Below are 23,291 nucleotides of genomic sequence, written 5' to 3'. Positions count from 1 at the left end.
AATCAAATAGCAGGCCCAGAGAGGCAAAGACGTGGGTAAAGAAACAGAGAGACAAAAGAGATGTGGCCATTCACTCAATTCCCGCTGGCTTATCTCCTCCATCAACCTGGCAGTGCCAAGGAAATATAGTTCATTATCATTGTTCACACTAGACTCCACGCTCACACAGACACTCTAAAGAAGTTACACACATACGCTCAACAAAACACCCACCAAAAGAGACACCCTAAACAGATGTCTGCAGCATCTGTAACTGATCAAATTGAAATCTTCTTGCTCTTGCCAAGAACAGCTTTCATATTTCACTAGTTACCAGGTTTTGATATATCACTTCTCCTGGGAAGACAGAACAGGGTTATACAGTAGCAGTAACTCTCAGTCTGCTGGCCTGATAGCATACAATGTTTTATGGCCATGCAATTTGCCCCAGCTGCTGTAATTATTCTTAATTACAGCTGTGTGATGCATTAATATCAAAGCTATGGGCCAAGACCTTGTGTATGTGTGTGTCTGTCAGTACACATGCGCATGTAGATTGGTGAGGTGGGAGAGACAGTACGTTGATAGACATCCAGCATCTCTACTGTTGATGATGTCAGTCTAGTGTCTTTAGAGAAGTGGGCGTGGTTAGCTGATGGCCAGGGTCAGAGTGACACATGACATGTGGACACAATTTAACCCAGTACTGCAGCTGTGTGGGACCGATTCATTGAGGGATTTATTCAGGGATTCATTCAGGAAGAGAAAAAAAGGAGAAGATGGAGGCTTTAAGCGGCAAGACACATGAGAGCTGCAAACTACATGCTGAAAGAAAGACAGTATTTGAAAGACTGTTTTGTTTTCCCCACAACACAACTTTTAAAACCTGGACTACAGGTGCCGATGGAGGACGCTGGAAAACGGACCAGGAGCGGAGGTCGCTCCCAATGGCGTTGTCATCGAAGCCAGCAGCCATCTTTCGACTGCGAACTGAGACATCGTCTGGGTGAGTCAGTTAACACAGCACAACCTCTCTAGAAGTAGGAAAGACATACACTCATCCAGGCCTGCTCAGGTCTCATTCTCACATTAAATGCAAACAGGCAGGGAGAGGAGACAATATATTTAATGTTAAGAGCTAGGTTAGCCTTTAGTAGCTGTGTTCCTTTGTTCTACGAGCCCAGGTTAGCTTAGTCGTGTAACATTAGACCCATAGAATATTCAACCGGAAATTTGAATGTTAGTGCTTCCATAAAGCAAATGAGTTAACAATAAAGGCAGAGGGAATAAAACTGCCTAAATCTTTTGTAATTCGTGGGAGATGACGTGATGCCTGCCATGGGATAATGTTGTGCCTTTTAGAGATAACACTCTTCAGGAGGAGGCGCTCGGCTTCTCCGCTAAAACTTTCTTGAAAGCACTTTGGTTGAACTCTGTCTTCTCCTCTGAAGCCTTTACTACAAAGATGGTATATTCTCCAGCTATGTCATAAAAAGAGTAGAGGAAAAGTGGGCAGTGTGATGCAAGATATTACACATAAACACTCACATAGCACTTATGGGTAGTCTGATTTAGAGGGGTGAGGATGAGGTAAAACTTGCGGATCTCTGCTGCCTCTGTACTATGGATCACTTCACTAAAAGCACTACATAGAACTATATGGGTACAAACGAAGCCATTCACTGTGACAACATGGACATTTTTTTCTTCTCATTGCTTGTGATCAAAGAAAACGCATTCCAGCTCTTTCCTTCATTTCTCTCCTCTTGTCAAAAATGACAAAGCTGCACTTCCTCCCATCATACAAAGGATGTAATCTTTACCCAACACTAGACCTACTAACCTACAGTATAACTCACAGGTCAGAATGAACAGCTGTGTCTCTGTGTGAAGAGGCGTGCATGAAATAGTGTCTGTGTCTCTGTGAGGTTGTATCCATCAGTGCTTCCAGTGCAGTTATGGCCAGACATTTTCAGGGTCAATGTTCAGTTCTGAAGTCATTACCCTTGTTCAGTGTGATAGTGTGTGTATGTTGTGTGTGCGTGTCCCCGTCTGCCCTTTTTCCGCAAAACCACCATGACCAACAAGAGGCCTCCTTCATCAATCACACACTGTCCACCATGCCGTATTAACCATCAGCTCCACTCAGAACAACGTCCCTCCTCATGGCCAGTCGCTGACATTCACAATATGTCTGGACCGGTCCCGGTAACTGACCAATCGAAACACTTCGACGCCAGGTCAGCTTTAGGTCAACACTTCAAACAACCAACCCGTTGAGACAAAAACGAGCTTGCCTGTGTCTCGGAGTATAAACAAATCATTAGACAGACAGGGCTTCCTGCCAACGTTCCTGCCATTCTCTGGGGCTGATAGGGGTTCTGACAACAATCCAGCCCTACTGTCTGGACTAGTTAGGCTGCTGAGGGAAGAGGGAACAGAGGCGTTTCGATCAATACAGGCTCATTATCTGTTGCCTTCTGTCCCAGAGAGATGAGTCCCACCGCTCGGCCTGTTGATGAGGAAAGCGCACCACAATTCAATTAGGGGATGGCCGAGATGCCAAAAGAGGTTTGATCAAAGCACTATGCCTGGCTAATTAGCACACACAGCGGTTCACAAGGGCTATTTTTACATCTAAGGAGCAGAGTATGTTGTTTTGTTAATGGTAGTTTTACCCTGTAATGGACTGGGAATAACCTGGCTCATTGTCAATGCATAGGTTTCAGTCAGGGGAGAGCGGGAGCCCCTTGTACTGCTCCACACACATGCGCACATGTATATTAATGACACACGCACACATATGCACATATGCGCACCTAAATACACACGGCTACAACCTTACAGCCTTTCCAAAGGTCACACAGTGTTTACTGCAACCCCTCTTTGCGGGTTAACCTCATCAGACGTGTGTATGTGTGAGAGTGTGTGTTTCTGCAGACAGGAAGTGTCAGGTCCTCCAGAAAAAGTGCCAGGGGAAAATAAAGCTGTATCCAGGAGTCTTCAGGGACTTTTTAGGCAGCACGCTGACAGCTTTATAAACCTCTTAACAAATGGTCGACATCCTCCTCTCTAATGAGGCAAAGAAGTCCGAAGTCTGGGAAGGGAAAACAGGTGTGTCCCTCAAGGTGAGTTCATAGCCCTCAGTATGTGTGTTTGTGTGTCAGAGAGGGAGGAGTAATTTTAATAAGGGACCAATACCAAAGCCATATAGATACAAGCAGACTTTCTACATATTGTCCAAGTTCCCTATTCCTCACTCTTTAATGAATTTAGAGCTGAAACCTGTCAGGTGCACAGGCACAAATACACAACAGCACTCCATCAATTTGGAACATAAAGTGGGGAAAGGGCAGCAGGATACTAGAGCCGAAGGTGGTAAGAAGTCATTTTTTTCGATTTTAAAACAGTTATGGCTGATACCAACTGCCACGTCCATCTCTTCCCATCAAATGCTTTCCTTTTGTTATGTGTTCCATTTTTCTTTTTTTTCAAATACACTCACGCACGATACAATATATCAGAACCATCCCATCTGACTCTTTGTCTGGAGAAGATTCTGTTGCTCCCTTAGCTGTAAAAAGCGACACTTACTTGGGGGCTCATGTTGTGAGCAAGCTCAGTTTTAATACCACCATAAATAACATTGTCACACCCTGTCAAGTAAACTCTACTCCGGGATAGTGGCAAAGGCAAGTTGGCCTGTGTGTCAGTGGGAAAGCATCATCTGAGACTGCACGGCTACCATCAGTAAAATGTCACAGCCCACACTTCACCGATCAGAAACTGAAAAGCTTTGTGGATCAAAACTCTCCAACATACAGCTGGTTTGAGTTCTTGATGAACAAATTCTTTCGATCTCAAGATCAAAAAAGATATTTATGTATTAGCAGACATCTTAAATATTTTACATCAGGAGGTGGCAACACTCTGGATGTTAATCTGAAATACAGGCTTCGAGTTTATGCCTCACACAGAACTACATGATGGTGACTTCAGGTAAGAGTCTGTATTTGAGTATATAAGGTCATCATATAATATTCAAACGAGCAAATCCATACATTAGTTGATGCACTATCATCATGCATCCCACAGTAGTTGACCCCTTTACTGCTGCCCATCACTGTGCCACTACCTCAAGGCTGTTAGTGCTGAGAAGAGCTGGCTTCCTAACACCAAAAGCACCATATGTTTTCTGTCACAACAGTGAATTTCCTCAGGATCAAGTAAATAAAGAAACACTCCTACTTAAAAATCGGGCACAAAACACAACATCTATCTATCCAGCGTGATGATTTCAATTCAAACCCGATTTCAGCAAAAGCGAAGGGTGTGTAAGAGAAAATATGAAAACGTGGAGACTTGTTTGTAATGTGCGTCTGGTAGCCTACTTATAGTCAGCTCCAGAACTTTTAGGATGTAGCCTACTGACATTTCTAAAACATGTCCTGTTAATCAGTTGTTCGCATACATGTGATAGGCTATTACTGCCCAGTTAAAAGAGAGATTCCATTCCATCTATCATAAAGTATCATTCTAAAGAACATTACAGTAACACTGTAAGTTAGTACACACTTGTAAACATGTAGAGAAGTGTGGGTCAACTCACCAACTGTAAAGTGCAAATAAAGATAAGAGTGCATCGTCCGCTGCAGCAGCCCATTGTGTCAGCGGTGAAAATGTGACTCTGATCCGGGAGAAAGGGACTTGGAAACGGGTCGAAGGAGCTCTCAATGTGCCAACCAGACTCAGTCCTGATCCAAGCACCGGCGTCCCATTCTCCTCTTTTGCTCCGTGTGTCTAAGTTGCTGAGCCAAACTCCCGCGGCAGGATCGCCCTGGCTGCTCCGGCTCTGTGTGTTTGCCTCCGCTCCTGCCGGCCGGTCGCACTTGAGGTGACTGGCTGGGTGGGTGGTTGCGAGCCGGTGTGTATGGAGGGGGAGGAGGGGGAGAGAGGTGGTGGTGTTGGGGTAGTCAACCGTGGGCTGGGATGTGGCTCACTGAGGGCGTCAACTGGTTTCCGGACGCTGTCTGTAGTGTGTCACGAGAGACAACGCGCGCTTGTTAATTTCAAATGTTTGAACAGAGGCAATCACTTTATTGTCATGGTGACCGAATACATTTCTATTAAAGCAACATTTAAAAGGCTTATAATAGCAATTAAAATCACAAATAAAACGATAAAGCCAATTCCTGCATTCATTTGTGGGGAAACGTTAAAGGTTCATGCCTAGCCTAGGCCTACTAGTGTTTGTTAACAACTCATTTCATTTTGAGGTTTAATGACTTTCGTGTGTGAGCGCGTGCTGAGAAGGGACACTGGATTAAATACAGTCTATGGGTTAAATGAGCTGCTATTAATGATGCTGCTGCTGATGGAGGACAGGCGCCATCTTGTGACTATATGATGAGATGCACTCCTGACAAGTTAAAAAAAAAACGCACGCTATATTACAGGGTCATTATTCAAAATGGAAGCCAGTTTTTTTATGTGATTTTCAAGACACCTCTCTTAGACTCCGTTTGAACTAATTCAAATTATTACGGGCCCCCTTATTATCTTGGGCACTATTGTAAGATACCTTTAATCTGCACTTTCTGGTGAATTTTTATTTTACTATTTTTAATAAACAAGTTTCTTTTGCTACACAAAGCATCACCCCCTCCTCTCCAAATTATTGGCCCTGCCTTTCTCCACACATGCCCTTTGTTTTAATCTCAATTTGCCTAGCCATTGCTCGGTATGATTTATAATAAAAAAAGATCTTAAAATCAAGTCTCTCAGTCACCCTCCTCCTCCTCCTCCTCCTCTCTCTCTCTCTCTCTCTCTCTCTCTCTCTCTCTCTCTCTATCTCTCTCTCTCACACCAGCTTGATGAATCTTTTATACTCGTCTGCGGGCTGAGTGAGGGAACACTTCACATCTCATTTCATCAGACACTTCTCCGCTTTGCTCCTTTAAAGTAGCGCTCCATCTCCTCTCTGCTCCGCATCGCCCTCCCCACCTGGTCCAGCCGGGGCCCAGTAGCTCCTCCCCCCTAGCGCCAAAAATAACCACAGGGTATTTATGGAAGCCGGCGAGCAAGCACGAATTGGGTTTTTTTAATCGGTTGAGGGGAAAAAGGCTCTTCTTTCATCATGAGAACTCACAAACTGAAAAAATAAGCATCGTGATCAATTTGAAATAGCATCACCACCCCATCTGTTTTCTCTGATGATGATGTTTGTCTGTGCTCCAGACAGTACTTTTATTCTAGTCATATTTTCTAGTCTTAGATAGGCATTCTTAGGCACATAGGGTACTAGTTTGCTCAGGTGTGTACTAAAGGTTCAACTAAACCAACAAGTCAAGACAAAGAGCTTGTACATCAACAAAGATGAAGGCAGTTAAAAAAAAAATCAATGTGGACCTTGATTTAGGATTGGTTTTATGACTTTATCAATGTATTATTGAAGTTCAAGAAAGAAAATTCATGTTTGACCTTTCATTCAGCTTGTTTCAACAATGACGCTTATACCTTTTACTGTGTGAAATTCAGATTCAAATCCAGATATACATCACATAGAAATATTCTAGATGCCTTGTTTAAATCTTTCTCCACACATTCTGCACCAAATTCAGGCTAATAGGCAATATTTTCTATATTTGGAAACATTTGAACAGCTACAATCCTAAAATAAAGTTGAAACAAAGTCAGTTTAAACAAAGCTTGGCTGTATAACACTAGTTTGTAAAGATGGGCACACCAGCTGGTCTAACACGTTATTAAATGTAGGAACTATTTTTGTGTGTGTAGTCAGTGGCATTAACCAATTTGTTTGTAACAGCTCAGCTGTCATGTTTTACTGCATGAAGCCAGTAAGTGCAGGAGCTAGTAGAATACATTAGTGACTGTCCTGCATGCATGAAGCTCACTCATTCACAACTGCATTTATTATGAGAACATGTTTCTGAATGTGTGACATAAAAAAATGTCTGTGCGTGTGTATGTAGGTTGGTGGGTGGGAGAGTCAGACTGAGACAGAAGAGCCAAGGCTGAAATAAGGTCACTGTTATAGTTCTATTAGAAGCCTTGATGGAAATTCTCCTTGTGTTCTCAATTTGCCCATTTTGCCCAACACCTCCTTATCGACTCACTCTGTGTGCGTGTGTGTGTGTGTGTGTGTGTGTGTGTGTGTGTGTGTGTGTGTGTGTGTGTGTGTGTGTGTGTGTGTGTGTGTGTGCGTGCGTGTGTCTAGAACACTTCTTTCATGACAAGTGTGTCCGGGCCCTCAGGGGCTGCTGTTCTCCAGAAAGACACTAATGTGAAGTGACAGGACAGCCAGTGGTGAGCTGCTCTGAGGGGACCTGCATTGTGGAGGAGACCCAGGAGTCTGGCTAGTAGGTGGACAACAATAGAGAAAAGACCTCAAAAGGACAAGGCTTTTTCTCTCTCTGAAAGCGTCTTAGGCTGGCGCTTCTAGTTCCCACTCTTTCTGTCTTTCTCTCTGTTTCTCTTTTTCATTCTCTGTTTCTCTTGTCACACATTTTGGTGCTCAAACACCCCAGTGAAAATTCCTCATGCAGACACTGTCTGTTTCATGATTATCTAACAGCCAATTCCTCATTTGTGAGGCTGGCGGAGATATGAGAGCAAAATAGATTGTTTCCTTTCTTGTGCTTACAGCAGCCTGAATAACTTCGCCAAATAATTGTGGTAACAAAGTAGTTTGCCTATACCACAGGCTTACAAAAGATGCCATTATTCAGGCTGAAATACTGTTTGTCACCTGAGGGTGCTGCTGTGCCTACAGAGACAACACAGAATACTTTGCATTGGTGCACCTAACACCGACTGTGGCAAATAATACATCATAACCTAACCTGAAATCAGCTAAAAGAGCTGCTACCTTCAGATCTACAGGACATTTATCAACACAAACTACCATAAATAGTTGCAAATTACAGCCACCACTGGCTGTCCCAAACATACCAATGCTTTCTTTATTTAGGCCCAGGCTTATTAAAGTTCAGGATTATGCATGTGCCCTTGAAGGCAGAGTATCATCTGATTTTTATTCACTATTTTGCCATTAAGAAAGTTCCAGACTCAATGAAGAATACATACAGAGGTTATTATGAGGAGCATGTCAATAATTTATAATAGGATGATGCTTTGGTGAAGAAATACTGGTCGCCAGAATCACAGTTGGTGTTATTCTAACACTGGCCGCTTGTGGGCAGTCGTCGGTGAGGTCAGTTTTAATTGAATGGGTGCCTTTACAGGTGCGTCAAGCCAGTCACCAGATGGGACAATACAGGATATTAGGTAGGTTTCCTTCGAAATAAGTGCATAGAATTAGTTGATGCTTCTTTCCAATAACTATGGACTGTTGTACAACTGTGAAAATGCATTTAGTAAAAGACGTTCTTTATTTGATCGATATAATAGCTTAGTGTTTCTATAATCTATATAGTCTATGGTCTAAATCCATAAATTGGAAACAGCCGAGAGGTTGGGGCAGGTATGAGGTAGACCATTATAATATCATGTGTCATTATATTGAAATTTTGTTTTGATAAATCTAGTTTTACTAGGTAAAACAAGATTTCTAAAAACAATGTGTTTAGCATATCAGTTTATTTAAAAAAAAATAAATAAAAAAATGTCATATCAAATTGTACCTGTATATTAATGTTAGCTAGGTTATTTCTCAGTATCTGCCAATAGCTAAGGACTTTGAGCAGGAGAGCTTGTACCATTACTTCTCTCTGTTGTGTAAAGTTATTTAAAATGGACCAGAAAGCTTAATGGTCTATGACATAGGCTAATATTTGCACATAATATTATGCAATTAAAAAAAACCTCACAAATAAATGCATTTGGCAAACAACTAATGATAACTTAAACATATTTAACTTATGTTAGCAGAAACAGCAACATAAGCATACCTTTGGAGTAATTTTTTCGGCGATTGTTGAATCCAATTTTCGCAGGTATTGTAGCCCTGGTTTGTTGTTCTACAAAACCTATAACGTTATACAGTGTGTCTGGTTCTTGTTGGTTCGCTAAACCTTTTGCTTTCTTCGCTGGTGACTCCTCAATGTTAGAATGCAGTTAGCTTGCGTTAGCAGTTACTGAGAACAACTAAGCTAACTGAAACAGAGTTCATTGCATTGAAAATATTTTACATTATTTAATGTGATATTTATATACATCAATATCAGAACACTTTCAAATTTATTTTGTAATATTGATTTAATCCGTACTAGCCTTAGTCCCTTGCTTTTTTTTTTGCTTGCTTTTATGAGGTCTAATCCTATTTTTTCAGATTTGTGACCTAACATGAACAATCTTAACTTTCATTTGATAATGAATGTTTTATTTTGAAAGCCATTACCGGAAAGCAATCTTGTTATTCTGTCTAATTTGACAGTGGTTTCAGTCACATGGTGCTGCTTTACCGAGAGCTGATGGAGCCAGATGAGAAAGGCAGGAGGCGAGCCCCTCCGGTTGCGCGTCAGCATCCCCTCAAATAGGAATCCTGCTGTCACTCCTGCTCCACATACTGAGAGACGGACGACTGTAACCCTGAAACAACAGTCTAAAGCGAATTTCACTTGGCATGCAGCTGTTTTTGCATGTGATGCCAAAGAAGATGAGTAAGGGGAGGCTGTGAGGAGGATGGAGCCTTGCAAAGAATGATAGTGAGGATCAAAGCGCGCTGTCCCAGGAGAACTCATCTGAAGAGCTGGCCGCGAGAGACCGGGATGCTCCTCTAACGCACCGGGAGGCGAGTGAGTACATTGACTTTGGTGACATCTGGACAGTTTTGTAACGTTCCGCTTACCTGTCCCTCTTTATCGCTTCTGAATTATTCCCTACTCGATCCCACCTGTCTGATAAATTATTCATAGGCTCCTTAGTAAAGTGCAGCATAACCGGTTGGTTAGCGATGTGTGAAAGTTGCCTTGCTAATTTGGAAATGGTGCACTTTACCACCCTGCAACACCCTTAACTCAATGCATGTGCGCATCAAGGTTTAATATCATGCAGTGTATTAGAGTGGGTGATTGGGAGGTCGTTCATGTTCCCTTTAAAGTTTTGATTAGAGTGAACATGTGTTGCACATTGCGGCTACTGTGTCGTGCAAGGGTAATTAATAAAGCCTTTGTGAGGGGCTCTCCTATCACAGGCACTCATCATTAATCCGCTGATGGCCCAGAGGGCGTGGGTTGCTGTACGTGATAAGAGAAAGGCACCAGTCCTACTTACACAGCAGGGCTGATTAATTATGGACTCAGAACTGATGAACTCAGAGACTGTACGGTGCACAAGAGGAGACGCAGACATGTCAAACAGAAACAGAGGTTTTCATGTTTCATTTTTTACCAAAATAGTTCAAGTTTTGACTGTTAAAATACACGCTTGTCTTAAATTAAGGCTGTCTAGTAGCTTGACATGATTGCTAAGTAGTTAAGCAGTTTTAATCATTGCCCCAACTATTTATCTAAATCACTTTGTAATGATTTTCTCACCTGTAGTAAAGCACTCACTGTGCTGCTGAAGGTGTGGGTGTGATTAGAACTTCTCTAGCAGGCTCAGTGCATGTAGATGAATGAAATCCACTTACTATGCAGCAAGGATTCCCATCTCCATGCTGCACAGTCAGAGCGAATTGTGTGTGTGTTTGCGTGCGTGTGTGTGTGTGTGTGTGTGTGTGTGTGTGTGTGTGTGTGTGTGTGTGTGTGTGTGTGCGTGCGTGTGTGGTTCACCTCATTACACTCATTGTGTTGACTTAAGCAGGAGGGTCACCCCTGAGGCCAGTTCTCCTGCCTTATTGAGGAGTGATGCCCTGAATTACACCACACTCAAGCTGATTGCAGTACAGGAGCACACTGGGAAGTTCACGACTGTTATTTTTGACTGAAACATCAGGTATGATGTATGTTTCCTGGCACAGAATAAGTCAGTGCATTATACAACCACCAGTATAAAACTGTCCCCCACTCACTACAAGTGTGATTTGTTGAGAGGTGCTTAACTCTTGGATCTCGTATATTTCAAATTTGCGATTGAGCTTCAGCGCTGGTTCGAATTCTGGGCAATTATGTTCACAGCATGCCCACGCGCACTTTGTACAGGAGCTCCTCTATTCTTGGTTGTTCTACAAACTGACAAAAAAACTCTCTCCTTTACAGCCTGTGTACTGCATTTCTCTTGAGGCGTTCTCAATATTCTCCCTGTGTATGTATTAAACATCAAGCATGTTGAACTGCAGGCGCAGGCCGAGCACTTTAAGGCAGAGTCAGCCTTCTGTGGAGGGTGACAGAACAGTCAGATGGCCCCCACAGGGCAGAGAACAATTCCTGCAGCTGATGCACCCAAGGCGACAGGACTGGAGCGCTATTTTCTCCCTCCCTTCCTCCCTCCCTCCCCTCTCATCCACCTTCCATCCCATCATCCCTTCCCACCTTCATCTCATAGAAAAAAACACACTCTCCCGGGTTCACTTGCACACCTGCATCACAGCTTCTGTCCTATGTCTACTTCCCTCTCGTCTGCTACTCATACATGCATACATATATGAAACATACGTATATTGTCTCTCAAAGAGTAATATTTACGAGTGGCTGTTTAGGTCACAAATCCTACCTGCTCTCACACACACTATACCTATACTTTCCCGTACACACTAGCATACCTTCTTAATCCCCATGCATGATTTCTTGTTCTCATTATTATAATCTATTCTCTCCAACACCCATATGCTCAGTTTCCACTTTATTAGGTACACCTGTACACTATAATGCAGTCCAATATGATGCCTGTAATGTTCAGTTTTTCTTTACACTGTCATAGAGGTGTTAATTAAACTATATGTTGTACCACTGAGGTCATAGTTAGTGATTGTGTTCACTGGACTGTAACGTTATACAGTGTGGACTGCTTAATATTGGAGTTGTAATATTAGATATTGGGAATATAAAGTATTCCGGTACAACACCACCTTTAACAATGACCACAGTAATAAACATATTTAATTCACTAATTTCCAACAATGTCAACAAAGACCGAACATTATAAACTTAGTAAAGGTAGAATTTATTGCAGAGCTGTTGTAGTGAAGTGTCCTTACTCTTTTTTTTTTTTCTTTTTTTTTTTTACACGGTGTCACAATGTGTAATACTATTCTTTCTTACAGATATACCTTTAAAGTCACATGGTACTACAAACATGTTTGGACTGAAAGCGAAGCAAATTTTAGAGGATGTGCGATTGCATACAAAATCAATGGAAAGATGCTCAATGGTAGAAGCAAACTGACGCACATTATGACTCTACTTCGTAAAACATACAGAACCAAGAAGAAAAACCAGTGAAAGTGGAGGAAAATAACAGAAAGAACTGGAGTCTACGAGAACTGGTGTCTACGTTTTGAGATTATGAGTTCCCACACAAACGTACATGTATCAGTTCACTCTTCCCACTTATTTTAAAAAAGAATGATAGTATACTGTATCTAAAGAAAATGACAGCATATGTTACATAGAATAGCTGTGTGTGTGTGTGTGTGTGTGTGTGTGTGTGTGTGTGTGTGTGTGTGTGTGAGAGAGAGTTTGATTCAAATGTAAGTAGTATTGCACAATCATGGTACAGATGACCTTACTGTTGTTCGAGCAAAGCTTAGTGAATTTAAAGTTGTCCTAAATGCTCTGTGGCTTGATTTAAAATGTCATTGGAGCCTTAAAATTGCTAGAAATACCACTTAGGAGGTTACAGGCTTTTTCAAGATCGCTGTAAGCCAATTTTAAGAATTTAAAATGCCTTCCTGTCCAATGAAACTACCTTCCTTTTCAAATAAATACTAATATTTCCCACACAGTAGGTTATCACACACACACACACACACACACACACACACACACACACACACACACACACACTAAACACTAAATACATATTACAAAGAGAGTGAGTATGATGGTGTGTCTGTGAGTGAGAATTGCAGTGTTTATAAGAGAGATAACAGAGAGCACCGGGCTCACAGTTATTTAGGGTTTTGTAAAAATGTCATTGTCTGAGGCCTTCGGTTGTTTATAAAAGGTGCAAAAGCGTGATGCGAGCTCTACAGATCCCGGAGTAAATGGTCTGTGAATCCTCAAAGTGTGTATGCGCACATGTGTGTGTGAATGTCAGCTGTGTGCATAATAGCTCAGGGATCGGGGGCCGTAGATTGGCCAGTCAGCCAGACAGATGTGCCCTGGCCTGGACTTGTGCGGGGCCTCAAACTGGCCTGCCACCCAGCATTAATGCCATAGATCCGTGACCAAAGGGCTCAGGGCACCAACACTCACTGTCTGCATAAAATGTTCTTAATTATTAATGCTGTGTATAGGGCAATAAGAGGCATTAAAGTGGCCAAGGGAGGAAACAAGGAAATGGGCACTGAAGGAAGAAAGAAAAGGACTGACAAGCAAATAGAATGGGAACAAATAAATGGGGAAAAATAGCTTTTGAGTAGTTTTCTTTTTTACTTCTCTGCTGTCCTATTGTGACCTGAACATTGACATCGAGCACATATAACACCACGTTTAAACAAAATGAGATCACCATATCAACCAGTGATCAAGAACGTGTCAAATAAAATGAATTGATTGAAAGTTCACAACAGTCAGTTGCATGTCCTGATTTGTCAATCCATATACAGAATCCCCCTCATTAATCCTTGAGTGCACGGGTAGTTTAGTATCTGTCATCTCAGTGTGCACTAAATACATTTCAGGCTAGGTTCAGCACTGCAGTAGCTTGCCATTAGAGTAGGAGTACTGTAATGCATAAGTATTGATTCATGTCTCAGCAGCATTACAGCATAATGTCCCTGAACATGACTATATACAACACAATAAATAAAGCAGCAAAGAAAAGTAGTGATTTCCGTAGCTATTCTGTTAACTCCCCATTATGTCTAATGTGATACAATCATAATACAAGAACATAGCTAATACACTTGTTCTGAACATTGCAGCTCCATCATTACATGTAGATAATGTAGCTCATCCTCTGTTCCCCACCTAGCAGCCAACTTCGTGAACTGAGAGAAAACATGCTCCTGTCCTGAAGCTTGTGTGAAACTTTTGGTGCTTTATTTACTAGAAATGTACAATATTTTTTTACAGTGTGTATCTGCTTGCATGCACATTTGTTTCGACAATTAAAACCATACTTCTAGCAGTCATAAGAACATTAGTTTAAACTTCCTATCAGCTGGTTTTTAGAGAGATTAAAAACCTTTTCAAGTTCTGAGCATCTGGTGCAGTTTGAGCTTAGAATTATAGTCTCCATTGAGGAAATATTCCTTCAACCCTCAACTCATATGTAGTCTCACCTGTGCTCTTTGATTTATTATGGTGATGGTGTATAAAAACATCCTTAATGTGTGTGTGTGTGTGTGTGTGTGTGTGTGTGTGTGTGTGTGTGTGTGTGTGTGTGTGTGTGTGGCTTTTCATAATTTTTCATGGTAACTGTTACCTATGCCCTTTCTTTTTGACCTTCCACCAGTGTAGGTGCCACTTAAGCCCCAGTTTATGCCTCTCCATTACACTTGCTCAATTTGTATAATGTAAACTGAAATGTAAAACTTAATTATCATTGGTGTACATTGATGTTTCTCTCCAGTATTTTATATTTTCTTACAAAACAACTGGTTTTGCTTGTGTTTTTCAAAAGGAAAAACAATTTGTTTTACCTGGAAATGCTTAGCCCTATGACTCAAATGTAATGGCAATACATGAGAGACACAAACTGGAGCTAGAATGCCACTGTAGTTTAAAAGCAAATTCAGTGTAGCTGTGGCCGCCAATATAGTCAGTGGGGACCCCATGTCCATCAATCAAGATGAAGACGTACTGACCAGCACAACTTTGCCCCACAATTTAAAATAATGTCAAATCAATCTTTTTATTGACCTTTTCTTGCACTATCAATACACAACACTGTCACCTCAGTTTTCTGTTGTTTGCTGCTGGACTCTTCCACTCAGTGCCTCACAAAAAATAAAGCTTACAGCTACAGTAAAGCAGAGCACTCTGTATCTATGTTTAAAATAGAGGAGACCGTTTTGTTTTTCATTCTTGGACACAGGATGCACTTGTGCTTTGTGTTTTATGCTGTTAGATCGGCATACTTTAACATAAAAATATCGCCTGCTCTTGCTTTAAGGAGCAGGAGGAGCGTTAGATAACCACTTTTCATCCTCTGATTTGGGCCAAGTGTTAAACCAACGACTTGCTGGCTACAGGTGTGTTTTGTCAGAATTTGCTTCACACTTCTACCGAGCAAATTTAATACTAGATTCTGTCTAAACACACAGAGTGGCAGTATGTAGTACTCATAATGCAACTACAACTCATCATAAAGCAAACACAACTGCAGTTAGTAATGGGCCTATTGCATCAGCACATTTGAGATCATTGAATGATGCCATCGTGTGCAGCAGCTAGATTGCCATATGAAAACCGAAAATCTCTGCAAGAAATAATACAAAAACTAACATTTTACTCATGTACACATAACTGTGATGAGGGGATAGTTACAGAATGTGGTTGGAAATGTATGCTTACGCTTTGGTAAATGTTGCAGTTGTGATCAATTTGTTATGACTGAAGGTATCTTATTGTAAGGTGATGAATTGACTATCAAGCCAGTCATGAGCGTATGAGTATGTTTGGCTGTGTTTGTGCATGTATGTGTGTTTCTACATCTTCCCAATCCATCTGTCTGTATTTCCATATTAACAGTATGCATATATTTGTATGTTTTGTTTTAATTGGCAACACAGTTATGGTATTAACATGAATATGAGGTGTGTCACTCTGCCATAAATGTCTCCTTCTTGTTCGAGACACAGACAGCCAGTGTAAGCACGGTGTGCTCTGGTGGGCGAGTTCACCTTTGCAACAGTAGCTCTTTATTGATTCCTCTGACAGTCGCACAGGTGTTGGCGATGGAAGATCAGCCTCTGCACTCAAAGAGCGTGAAGACAGCCGTGCATTCATGCTGACTAGTGTGTTATTTATTCATTAACAGGCGGTTTGCTCCTCAGCTCTGCCTCAGAGGACCATTTTCACCTGTTTCACCTGAGACTTGAGACAGCGCTGCATTTGGTATCAAATCTGTCTCGGGTATGCAGGATCACACAAATGCACACACACACACACACACACACACACACACACACACACACACACACACACACACACACACACACACACACACACACACACACACACACACACACACACACATACATACACAGTAGCATCCACCTCACCCCCTCGCTGAGTATGAATGAGTGAGACTGTATGGACAGTGAAAGCCGGAGGAAGAATGAAGGGTGGAGTCGGAAGGCTCCGGGGACTGTGGCAAGGCAGATCCTATATTGATTGGTTTAGTAAGAGAATCCTCTGGCGTTTAGTGGTGCTGCTTAATAAGAGTGGCTTGTGGAAAGAGAGATCACTTTAGCTGAACTCCACTCCAGAGGCTGCCTTCGGCTTTAAGAAATGGTTCACAGCAAAATCAAAATGTAAGCAAGAGGGGACTAATCCGTTTAGAATATGGTATTTGGCAAGTTTCAAGATTTGGAAATATCTCTTTACACAAGGATACGTTGGCTTGACAGTTATACCGCTCAGGTTTTCAAAAGCAAAATAAAGGTAATTTGTTGCAGGGCAAAATGTTTAGCACACTATCACAGATGTGTGATCCTCCCATATCGAAACCTAAGCCGCCAAAACTTTGCGTGTACCTATGACATATAGCACACAGCCGGATCACACAAAATTAATCTTGCTGTGTGCTTGTCGCACTGTGGATGTTGTGGTTTTTTGCATTGGCGTAGTCTTTTTTTACAGAACGTTATCTGTCTGTCTTGGTGGTAAGTCAAGAGCAATGGCTTCAGAGAAACTCTGAGCTATTTTAGGAGGCAGCAGATTGTGTTAAGCGAGGAAGTGAAGTGACACAACTGGGGTTGAGATTTCTTGGTGCCTGAAAACCTTGAAAATATCTTTATTTAGTACTTCGCTCCCCCGACACCTTGCAGAGTGCACCTAGCTACCATCAGATAATAGGTAGCTATGGAAGCAGCACATCAAAGCCTGAAGATACACAACCACATTATTCTTTTACTTTTTTATTCTAAAATGACATATTTAATCAGGAGGACTGTTATATCTATACCTAGGTCATTTTAATTATTGTCTAACAAAAAAAAAAAGATATTTTTGTCATGATTTTGACATTTAAATACATGGATTATTAAATTTGAAGAGTGTTACCAACTAATATAACTTTGAAGGATGTGGAACGTGTGATACTTGGTGTGTGTATATTATTGAGAGAAGGGCTGGGACTATTTTGGGCTGTTTTTGATGATTTAATTTTATTATTTATGTATTCACCTCCACATGAAAGAGAACTGAGGTCCCAAGTGGTCTCTTTCTTTTTCTCTCTCACACACTTGGCTTCTCTTTTATGTGCATACACACACACACACACACACACACACACACACACACACACACACACACACACACACAGACACACACAAATCCACATTTATTTAGCCATTTGTTACCATTTTCGTAAACACACGTCATCATTTTAAGCACTTTTTGTATTTTATTTGATGGGATCTGTACACCTCCTCCCTCTCTCTGTCACAATTGACCCAATGCAATAAGTTCCAATGTAATCTGACACTGTGTGTGTATGTGCAGCTCATTGTGTTTGCATGTGCCTGCATTTGTTTAATGAAAGCACCTGCTGTGTTTGTCCCCTTCATTCACCCATCGGATCGATAGCAAGCTGGGTCTGTCAGCGTGGTGGCTGTCATCGAATCTCTGCTAACCCAATTATCCAAACCGTGCACTAACCCAATTAGCTGAACCCCTGCACTATATTAACCTGATTCACACCGCCACACACACACATACATCTCACTGGCATCAAACATGCAAGGCCAGCAGGTCAAACACTAAGCAAAATCACTACTGATATGATTTGCTCCTTCCATACTGAGCAGCATGACCTGTGAAATTTTAATGTGAATTGTTGTCCCTTTTATGTCTTCCTCAATGAAATCAAAACACTGTTGAGAAAAGTCACATTACTAATATATCAGAATCAGAATCAGAAATACTTTAATAATCCCAGGGGGAAATTATTTTTGTTACCACTCCAGGTATACAAACAACATATACAAACAACATATATTATCCAGACTTTTAACATATATAATAAAAACAAATATACAGTAATAATAAATAAAATATTAAATGTACAGTGTTATGTGCAAATAGTGCAATAAAAAGATAAAGATAAAAAGATAAAGATAACCACATGCTTAGCACAACTGACTGTAACAAAGCATTATATGCAGATTATGACTTTATTGACAGACTATATTAAGTGATCTCATGAAAATGAATGTGTTGTAAGATAAGGCCAAGTACCTAATAGCATAGTAATAGTATTTCAAGTAGAGTTAAAACAATTAGTCGATCAACTGAAAAGGAATCAGCAACTATTTTGATAATTAAATAATTGTTTTATTAATTCTTCAAGCAAAAATGCCAAATATTTGCTGGTTCTAGCTTCTCAGAAGTGAGGATTCAATGATTTTCTTTGTTGAGCACAGTAAATAGGATTTCCCTATTGAGGGATTAATAAAGTGCTTCTTTCTTCTTTCTTTCTAGCTGGAATATATTTGGGTTTTAGACTGTTGGTCGGGCAAAACGAGACATTTGAAGATGTCAACTTGGGCTGTGGAAAACTATAATGGGCAATTTTCTGACATGTTTTATCAAGACAATTATCGGCTAAAATGAATCAATAATGAAAATAATTGGTAGTTGCAGCCCTAAATCCAAGTATATACAGTAGCCGTACGTGCATGTACAGTATGCACATGCACATATGGTACATGGATGCATAGTGACTTTAATGTAAGATAATTCATATGAACAGCTGGATGCTAATATTAGCTTGTACATTACCTGACCAAAAGAAGCAGCATGATTTTGAATTTTATTTAGCTGGTTGTTTCCACTGTGGCTTCACTGTGGCACTGAAAACACTAAGGAGTTTATCTTCCACTCACGCTTTACTTTTGTAACAACAATGGCAAAACAATGCATCCTCTCCCTGCTTGGTAGCTACGTTTTTAACCGGGCTGTTAGCATTGTCAATCAGACATAGTGAGCTATAACAAACTACCCAGAGGAATAAGACTGAATAGCATCACATTGACAGTCAGTCCAACCACAGTAAATATGCCATTCATAACATTTAACATCACTTAACCAGGAAAATTACCATACATAGTGATATTCTAACTAATATGATTAAGTTATGGCTTTCAGCTTTAAACAGCACATATAATTTTCAGTTCAGCAGCAGGCATTTCAGCTAGATCACATGAGTCATCTTTGACTTTTCTACAGTTTCAGAGCGAGGTTATGAGTAGTGTAATAGATGAGCAGGCGTAGTAACTCGGCAGTAGCTGTGCTAGAGTGGAGGTGTAAGGTAGGTGGCCTTGGACAAGAAGTGCAAAGAAAGGCAGCATGACTCACTTAGAGAGGATGCATACTCCATTGAGAAGCAACCCACTGAGTTCTCTCCTCTGTCTCCTCTCCATCTGTGGTGCAGTGTAGGATAATCAGAGACAGAGAGGGAGAGAAAGGAAGAGTGATGGCAAACATGCATGTAGGTTACCATTTGAGAATACACCTGGGGTAATGGTTTTTCCATAAGCTGCCATTGTTGAGGCAAACCCGGCTTTTAAGACTGAATCAAATCGATGGCTTCTCCGTCTGAGGCTGGGAGGAGCAGGGCAGCCTCTCTCTGTCTGCACAGCCACGATAACACTGCTCAATGGGCACTAACAACCTTTCAAATGGAAATGGAATATCCAGTGAAAATTAGACACAGTCATCCGGATGGTACTTAGTACTAGGCAGTGAATGGGAGATGGTAGTGTGACGGTTCAGGGGTGTGTCGCGCTTTGGCTTTGTTGTGCCAGAGCTTTGCTTTTACAGAGCAAGTGAGGTGCATGTTGTGCTTTTTTTTAGGGCTTTCTAAAAAACTGTACACACCCAACACACACCTACAGGAACTGTGTTGCATATTGAGGCATATAAGATTGGATGCAAGCTTGCAAGTGCAGAGAGTGACTCACCCAAAACCATGGGGGCGTCTGCTACAGACAGTATGCTAACTTACAGTATACACTCATCACAGTGCCAGTTCCTTCTTCCCGTGTCTTCCCCTCTCTCTCTACATCTCTTCCCGCCTCTCTCTCTCTCTCTCCATCTCTCATTAGCTTGCTTGCAAACACACACATGCACACCCACACAAACTCTGGCTAAGGGTGAGGATTCATAAATTGCTGACATAGAAAGCTAATGCTGTGATCAGATTGAGTACTGGCTCAGTCCCGTAAAAAACCCTGGGGAATGGTTTAAAATAAATCACTCATAGATTCTGCCTGCCCTAAAGATTGAAGTGGAGGGAAGTGCGTGTGAATGCATGTGTGATCTATCAAAATGGGACAGCTAAGATTGTCTGTGTGTGTCTATGTGTTGCTGCGAATTTACAGCATGTACATACAGTCTACAGTATGTGTCTGTGTGAGAGTTACAGACTGTAAAGCTGATGAAAAGAGCCACTGGGCAGGTGTGCTCTGGTAAATGGTTGCATGAAAGTGTCGACATGTGTAACTGCTCCAATTGGCTCCCCGGAGTCGTCCTCAGGGAAATAAGGGCAGCAGCACAAGCAGAGATAGGCTGCCACTGACAAAGAGTTATGTGTCTGTCCTATATGTGCACATTTTCACTTGTTTAAAGTAAATGATTGATGTCAGAAGATGCAACAAATGTGCAAAATGTGCAGATTTAGAAAAAATATACAGATAATGTTTAATGGTTGTGTGTGAGTTTGCGTGCATGTGTCTGTGTACATGTAACTAGGTTTAAATGTCTCCTGTCTAATAGTTTGTTTGTGAAGATTTGTCTTAATGTGTGTAATGTACAGTGCATGTACATGTCTAGTGTGGACATATGTGGACATGTCTTTAGGCTATGTGTGTGCAGTGTGTTTGTTCAGAACTTCCCAGGATTCCATATGGTGTCAGGGGTGATAAATGTGCTCTAGGAGCAGCACTCAGCAGCTGTTTGTGGACTCACGGCAGCACACAGTGAACCCTGGCCTTTACAGTCTACTGTGTAGAGGTCTGTGGCTAAGTGGGCATCTACCCACAAACCCAACACGTACCGTACAACGCACCCACTGTGTCGTGAGTTTAAATCCACCCAGGTCACCAGCTCATTCGCATATCATGCCTATTCTCTCTCTCCTCTCCTTTATGCCTTGTCTTTCTGTACTTATTGTTGAAACAGTGACACAAAAAGCAATGTGTGATATTATATGCGTGAGAAATATATTAACAGGCTCAAAATGGTTTGCTTAAGTTTCAAACCACAGGAGCAAGACTGCACAAGGTGCTTAAAAACCCTCTGGTGCAGAAAGGTTGAACCCAACGATAGCTGAGTTTCAGTTTTGCTGGTAATTCAAAAAGTATTTTTCTTTGTAACCATTTATTGAGCTAGAGAGGATTGGAAGGTGCACAGTTGGCTTAGAGAGAAGATAAGGGAACTAATTCCTTCCCTCTTCTCCTTCTGCTCTTTGATCCCCACCTCCCGCTTCATATCTCTTTGATTGCCATGTTTATGACAGCTCCTTTTTCCTTTTCTCCTCTTGCCTCTTTCCTCTCTTACTGTGTGCTGTGGCATGTCAGCAGTTCATCTTCTGTTGGAGGTCTCTCGCACACATGCGCACACACTTAAAAGCGTGCATAGATGCACGCGTGGAACACACACTGAGCAAGACACACCCGCCTCCTTGCTTTATAGAGGTAAAGTGAGTGCACCAGCATCTGCGATGAATAATTGAGTTATCTGGCTCCACGCAGAAATAGCAATCTCCCCACACAAGTGTGAAAACATCACTTGCCACCCGAGACCTGGGAACTGGCGCTGCCATGTGGGTCTACGTGTGTGTGTGTGTGTGTGTGTGTGTGTGTGTGTGTGTGTGTGTGTGTGTGTGTGTGTGTGTTTATGTGTGTTTGCAATTATGCTTTTCTGACTGTGTTTCTATTTTATAAGATGGGGTGTAACACTGAAGTCATCAGATGTTGCACTGAGTTTGTGGATCGAAGCCACAAACTAAAAACTAAAAACATATGATGCAAAAATACCCTTGGAAACTGAAAAAATCTCAAATATTTGTGAATTAGAAATAAGGGTACATAAACTGAGTCACTCTGTCTCATCTTTTTTTCATTGAGTTATGATTGTGATCTCTGATGACTGACATGATTTGTGGAAGCATGTGACTCACAAAAAAAAAAGAACACACAGCCCGAAGCATAGAAAATGTGTCTAATATAGTCTATATTGAGTTAGTCTATTAGGTATAGATGTACAATCAAATGCAGTCTGACACAATATGCCTGTAATATTTCCTACCTTTGTGAAGCTTATAATGTACTTTTTGACAGTGCTGCAGAAGTGTTGATTAAATGCTGTGATCATTTTCAGGCCATATACTGGAGGATGCTGTATTGCATTACTGAAAGGTGTTTCCAAAATTTTGTCCATCTCCATTTACATATAATTAGATTTTGCGAGTGTACAGGGAAACAGATCAGTGTTTATGTACTTTTACAGAATATTAAGATGTAAAAGAAAACAATTCTTCTTTATTGCAAATTGACAATTATTCTGCAAATGTGTGGTGGATCTTTAATATTAAATAGTTTAAAATAAATCGTAGATGCTAGGGGTGAGACCTATTTTTACTTCCCCGTTTGATTGTGATGCCAGCACCTTGGGAGATTATCATAGCTGCTTAAATCATAACTAGTGTTATTGGTGGAGCTTAGGCATTCTGTCTGTCTCCGTAAAGACTGACCTGATGTAAATCAGCTACGAGGCCTGGCATATACTCTCCATGTGAGCAACTCCCAGGAGCCCTCTGAAGCAATCTGAATGGTGACACGTCAAAGCTGAGGGAGCAGAATCACAGCAAACTGACAAATAAGGCCAAATCTGACAGGCGAATCCTCACAGCAGCTCCACAGTTTTACAGATCCTTCAGCAGAAGAGCGTGAGCCAACGCCCTTCACAGCAGCACCATTCATTAATGCTATTTCATAACACTACAGTAGAAATGATCACATAGCAGCAAGGCTGTGTGAAATAATGAAGCCACGTCAG

The 23,291-nt window shown here is 41.3% G+C and overlaps 2 protein-coding genes across 6 annotated transcripts in view; one reads left to right on the top strand and one right to left on the bottom strand.

Annotated features, from left to right (window-relative positions):
* The window catches only part of nkain4 (sodium/potassium transporting ATPase interacting 4), a 50,840-nt gene extending 45,859 nt beyond the window's left edge, over positions 1–4,981 (bottom strand). The window contains exon 1 of one of the 2 annotated variants that reach the window (XM_031316342.2): positions 4,589–4,981. In XM_031316342.2, the coding sequence (XP_031172202.1) occupies positions 4,589–4,642 (54 nt within the window). In that variant the 5' untranslated portion in view covers positions 4,643–4,981. The remainder of the gene's footprint in view (positions 1–4,588) is intronic. The other variant, XM_031316340.2, reaches the window with a different exon arrangement.
* Positions 4,982–9,410: 4,429 nt separating this feature from the next.
* LOC116062083 (eukaryotic translation initiation factor 4B1) overlaps positions 9,411–23,291 on the top strand; it is a 40,158-nt gene continuing 26,277 nt past the window's right edge. Inside the window, exon 1 of one of the 4 annotated variants that reach the window (XM_036008171.1) lies at positions 9,411–9,755. The gene's annotated coding sequence lies outside the window, so the exon portion shown is untranslated. Of the gene's footprint in view, positions 9,756–21,560; positions 21,580–23,291 lie in introns of those variants that run through there. The other 3 variants (XM_031316593.2, XM_031316591.2, XM_031316592.2) reach the window with 3 other exon arrangements.

The sequence above is a fragment of the Sander lucioperca genome, chromosome 12, assembly GCF_008315115.2.
Source record: "Sander lucioperca isolate FBNREF2018 chromosome 12, SLUC_FBN_1.2, whole genome shotgun sequence".
Classification (NCBI taxonomy): domain Eukaryota; kingdom Metazoa; phylum Chordata; class Actinopteri; order Perciformes; family Percidae; genus Sander; species Sander lucioperca.
This window is presented reverse-complemented; position numbering and strand designations above follow the sequence as displayed.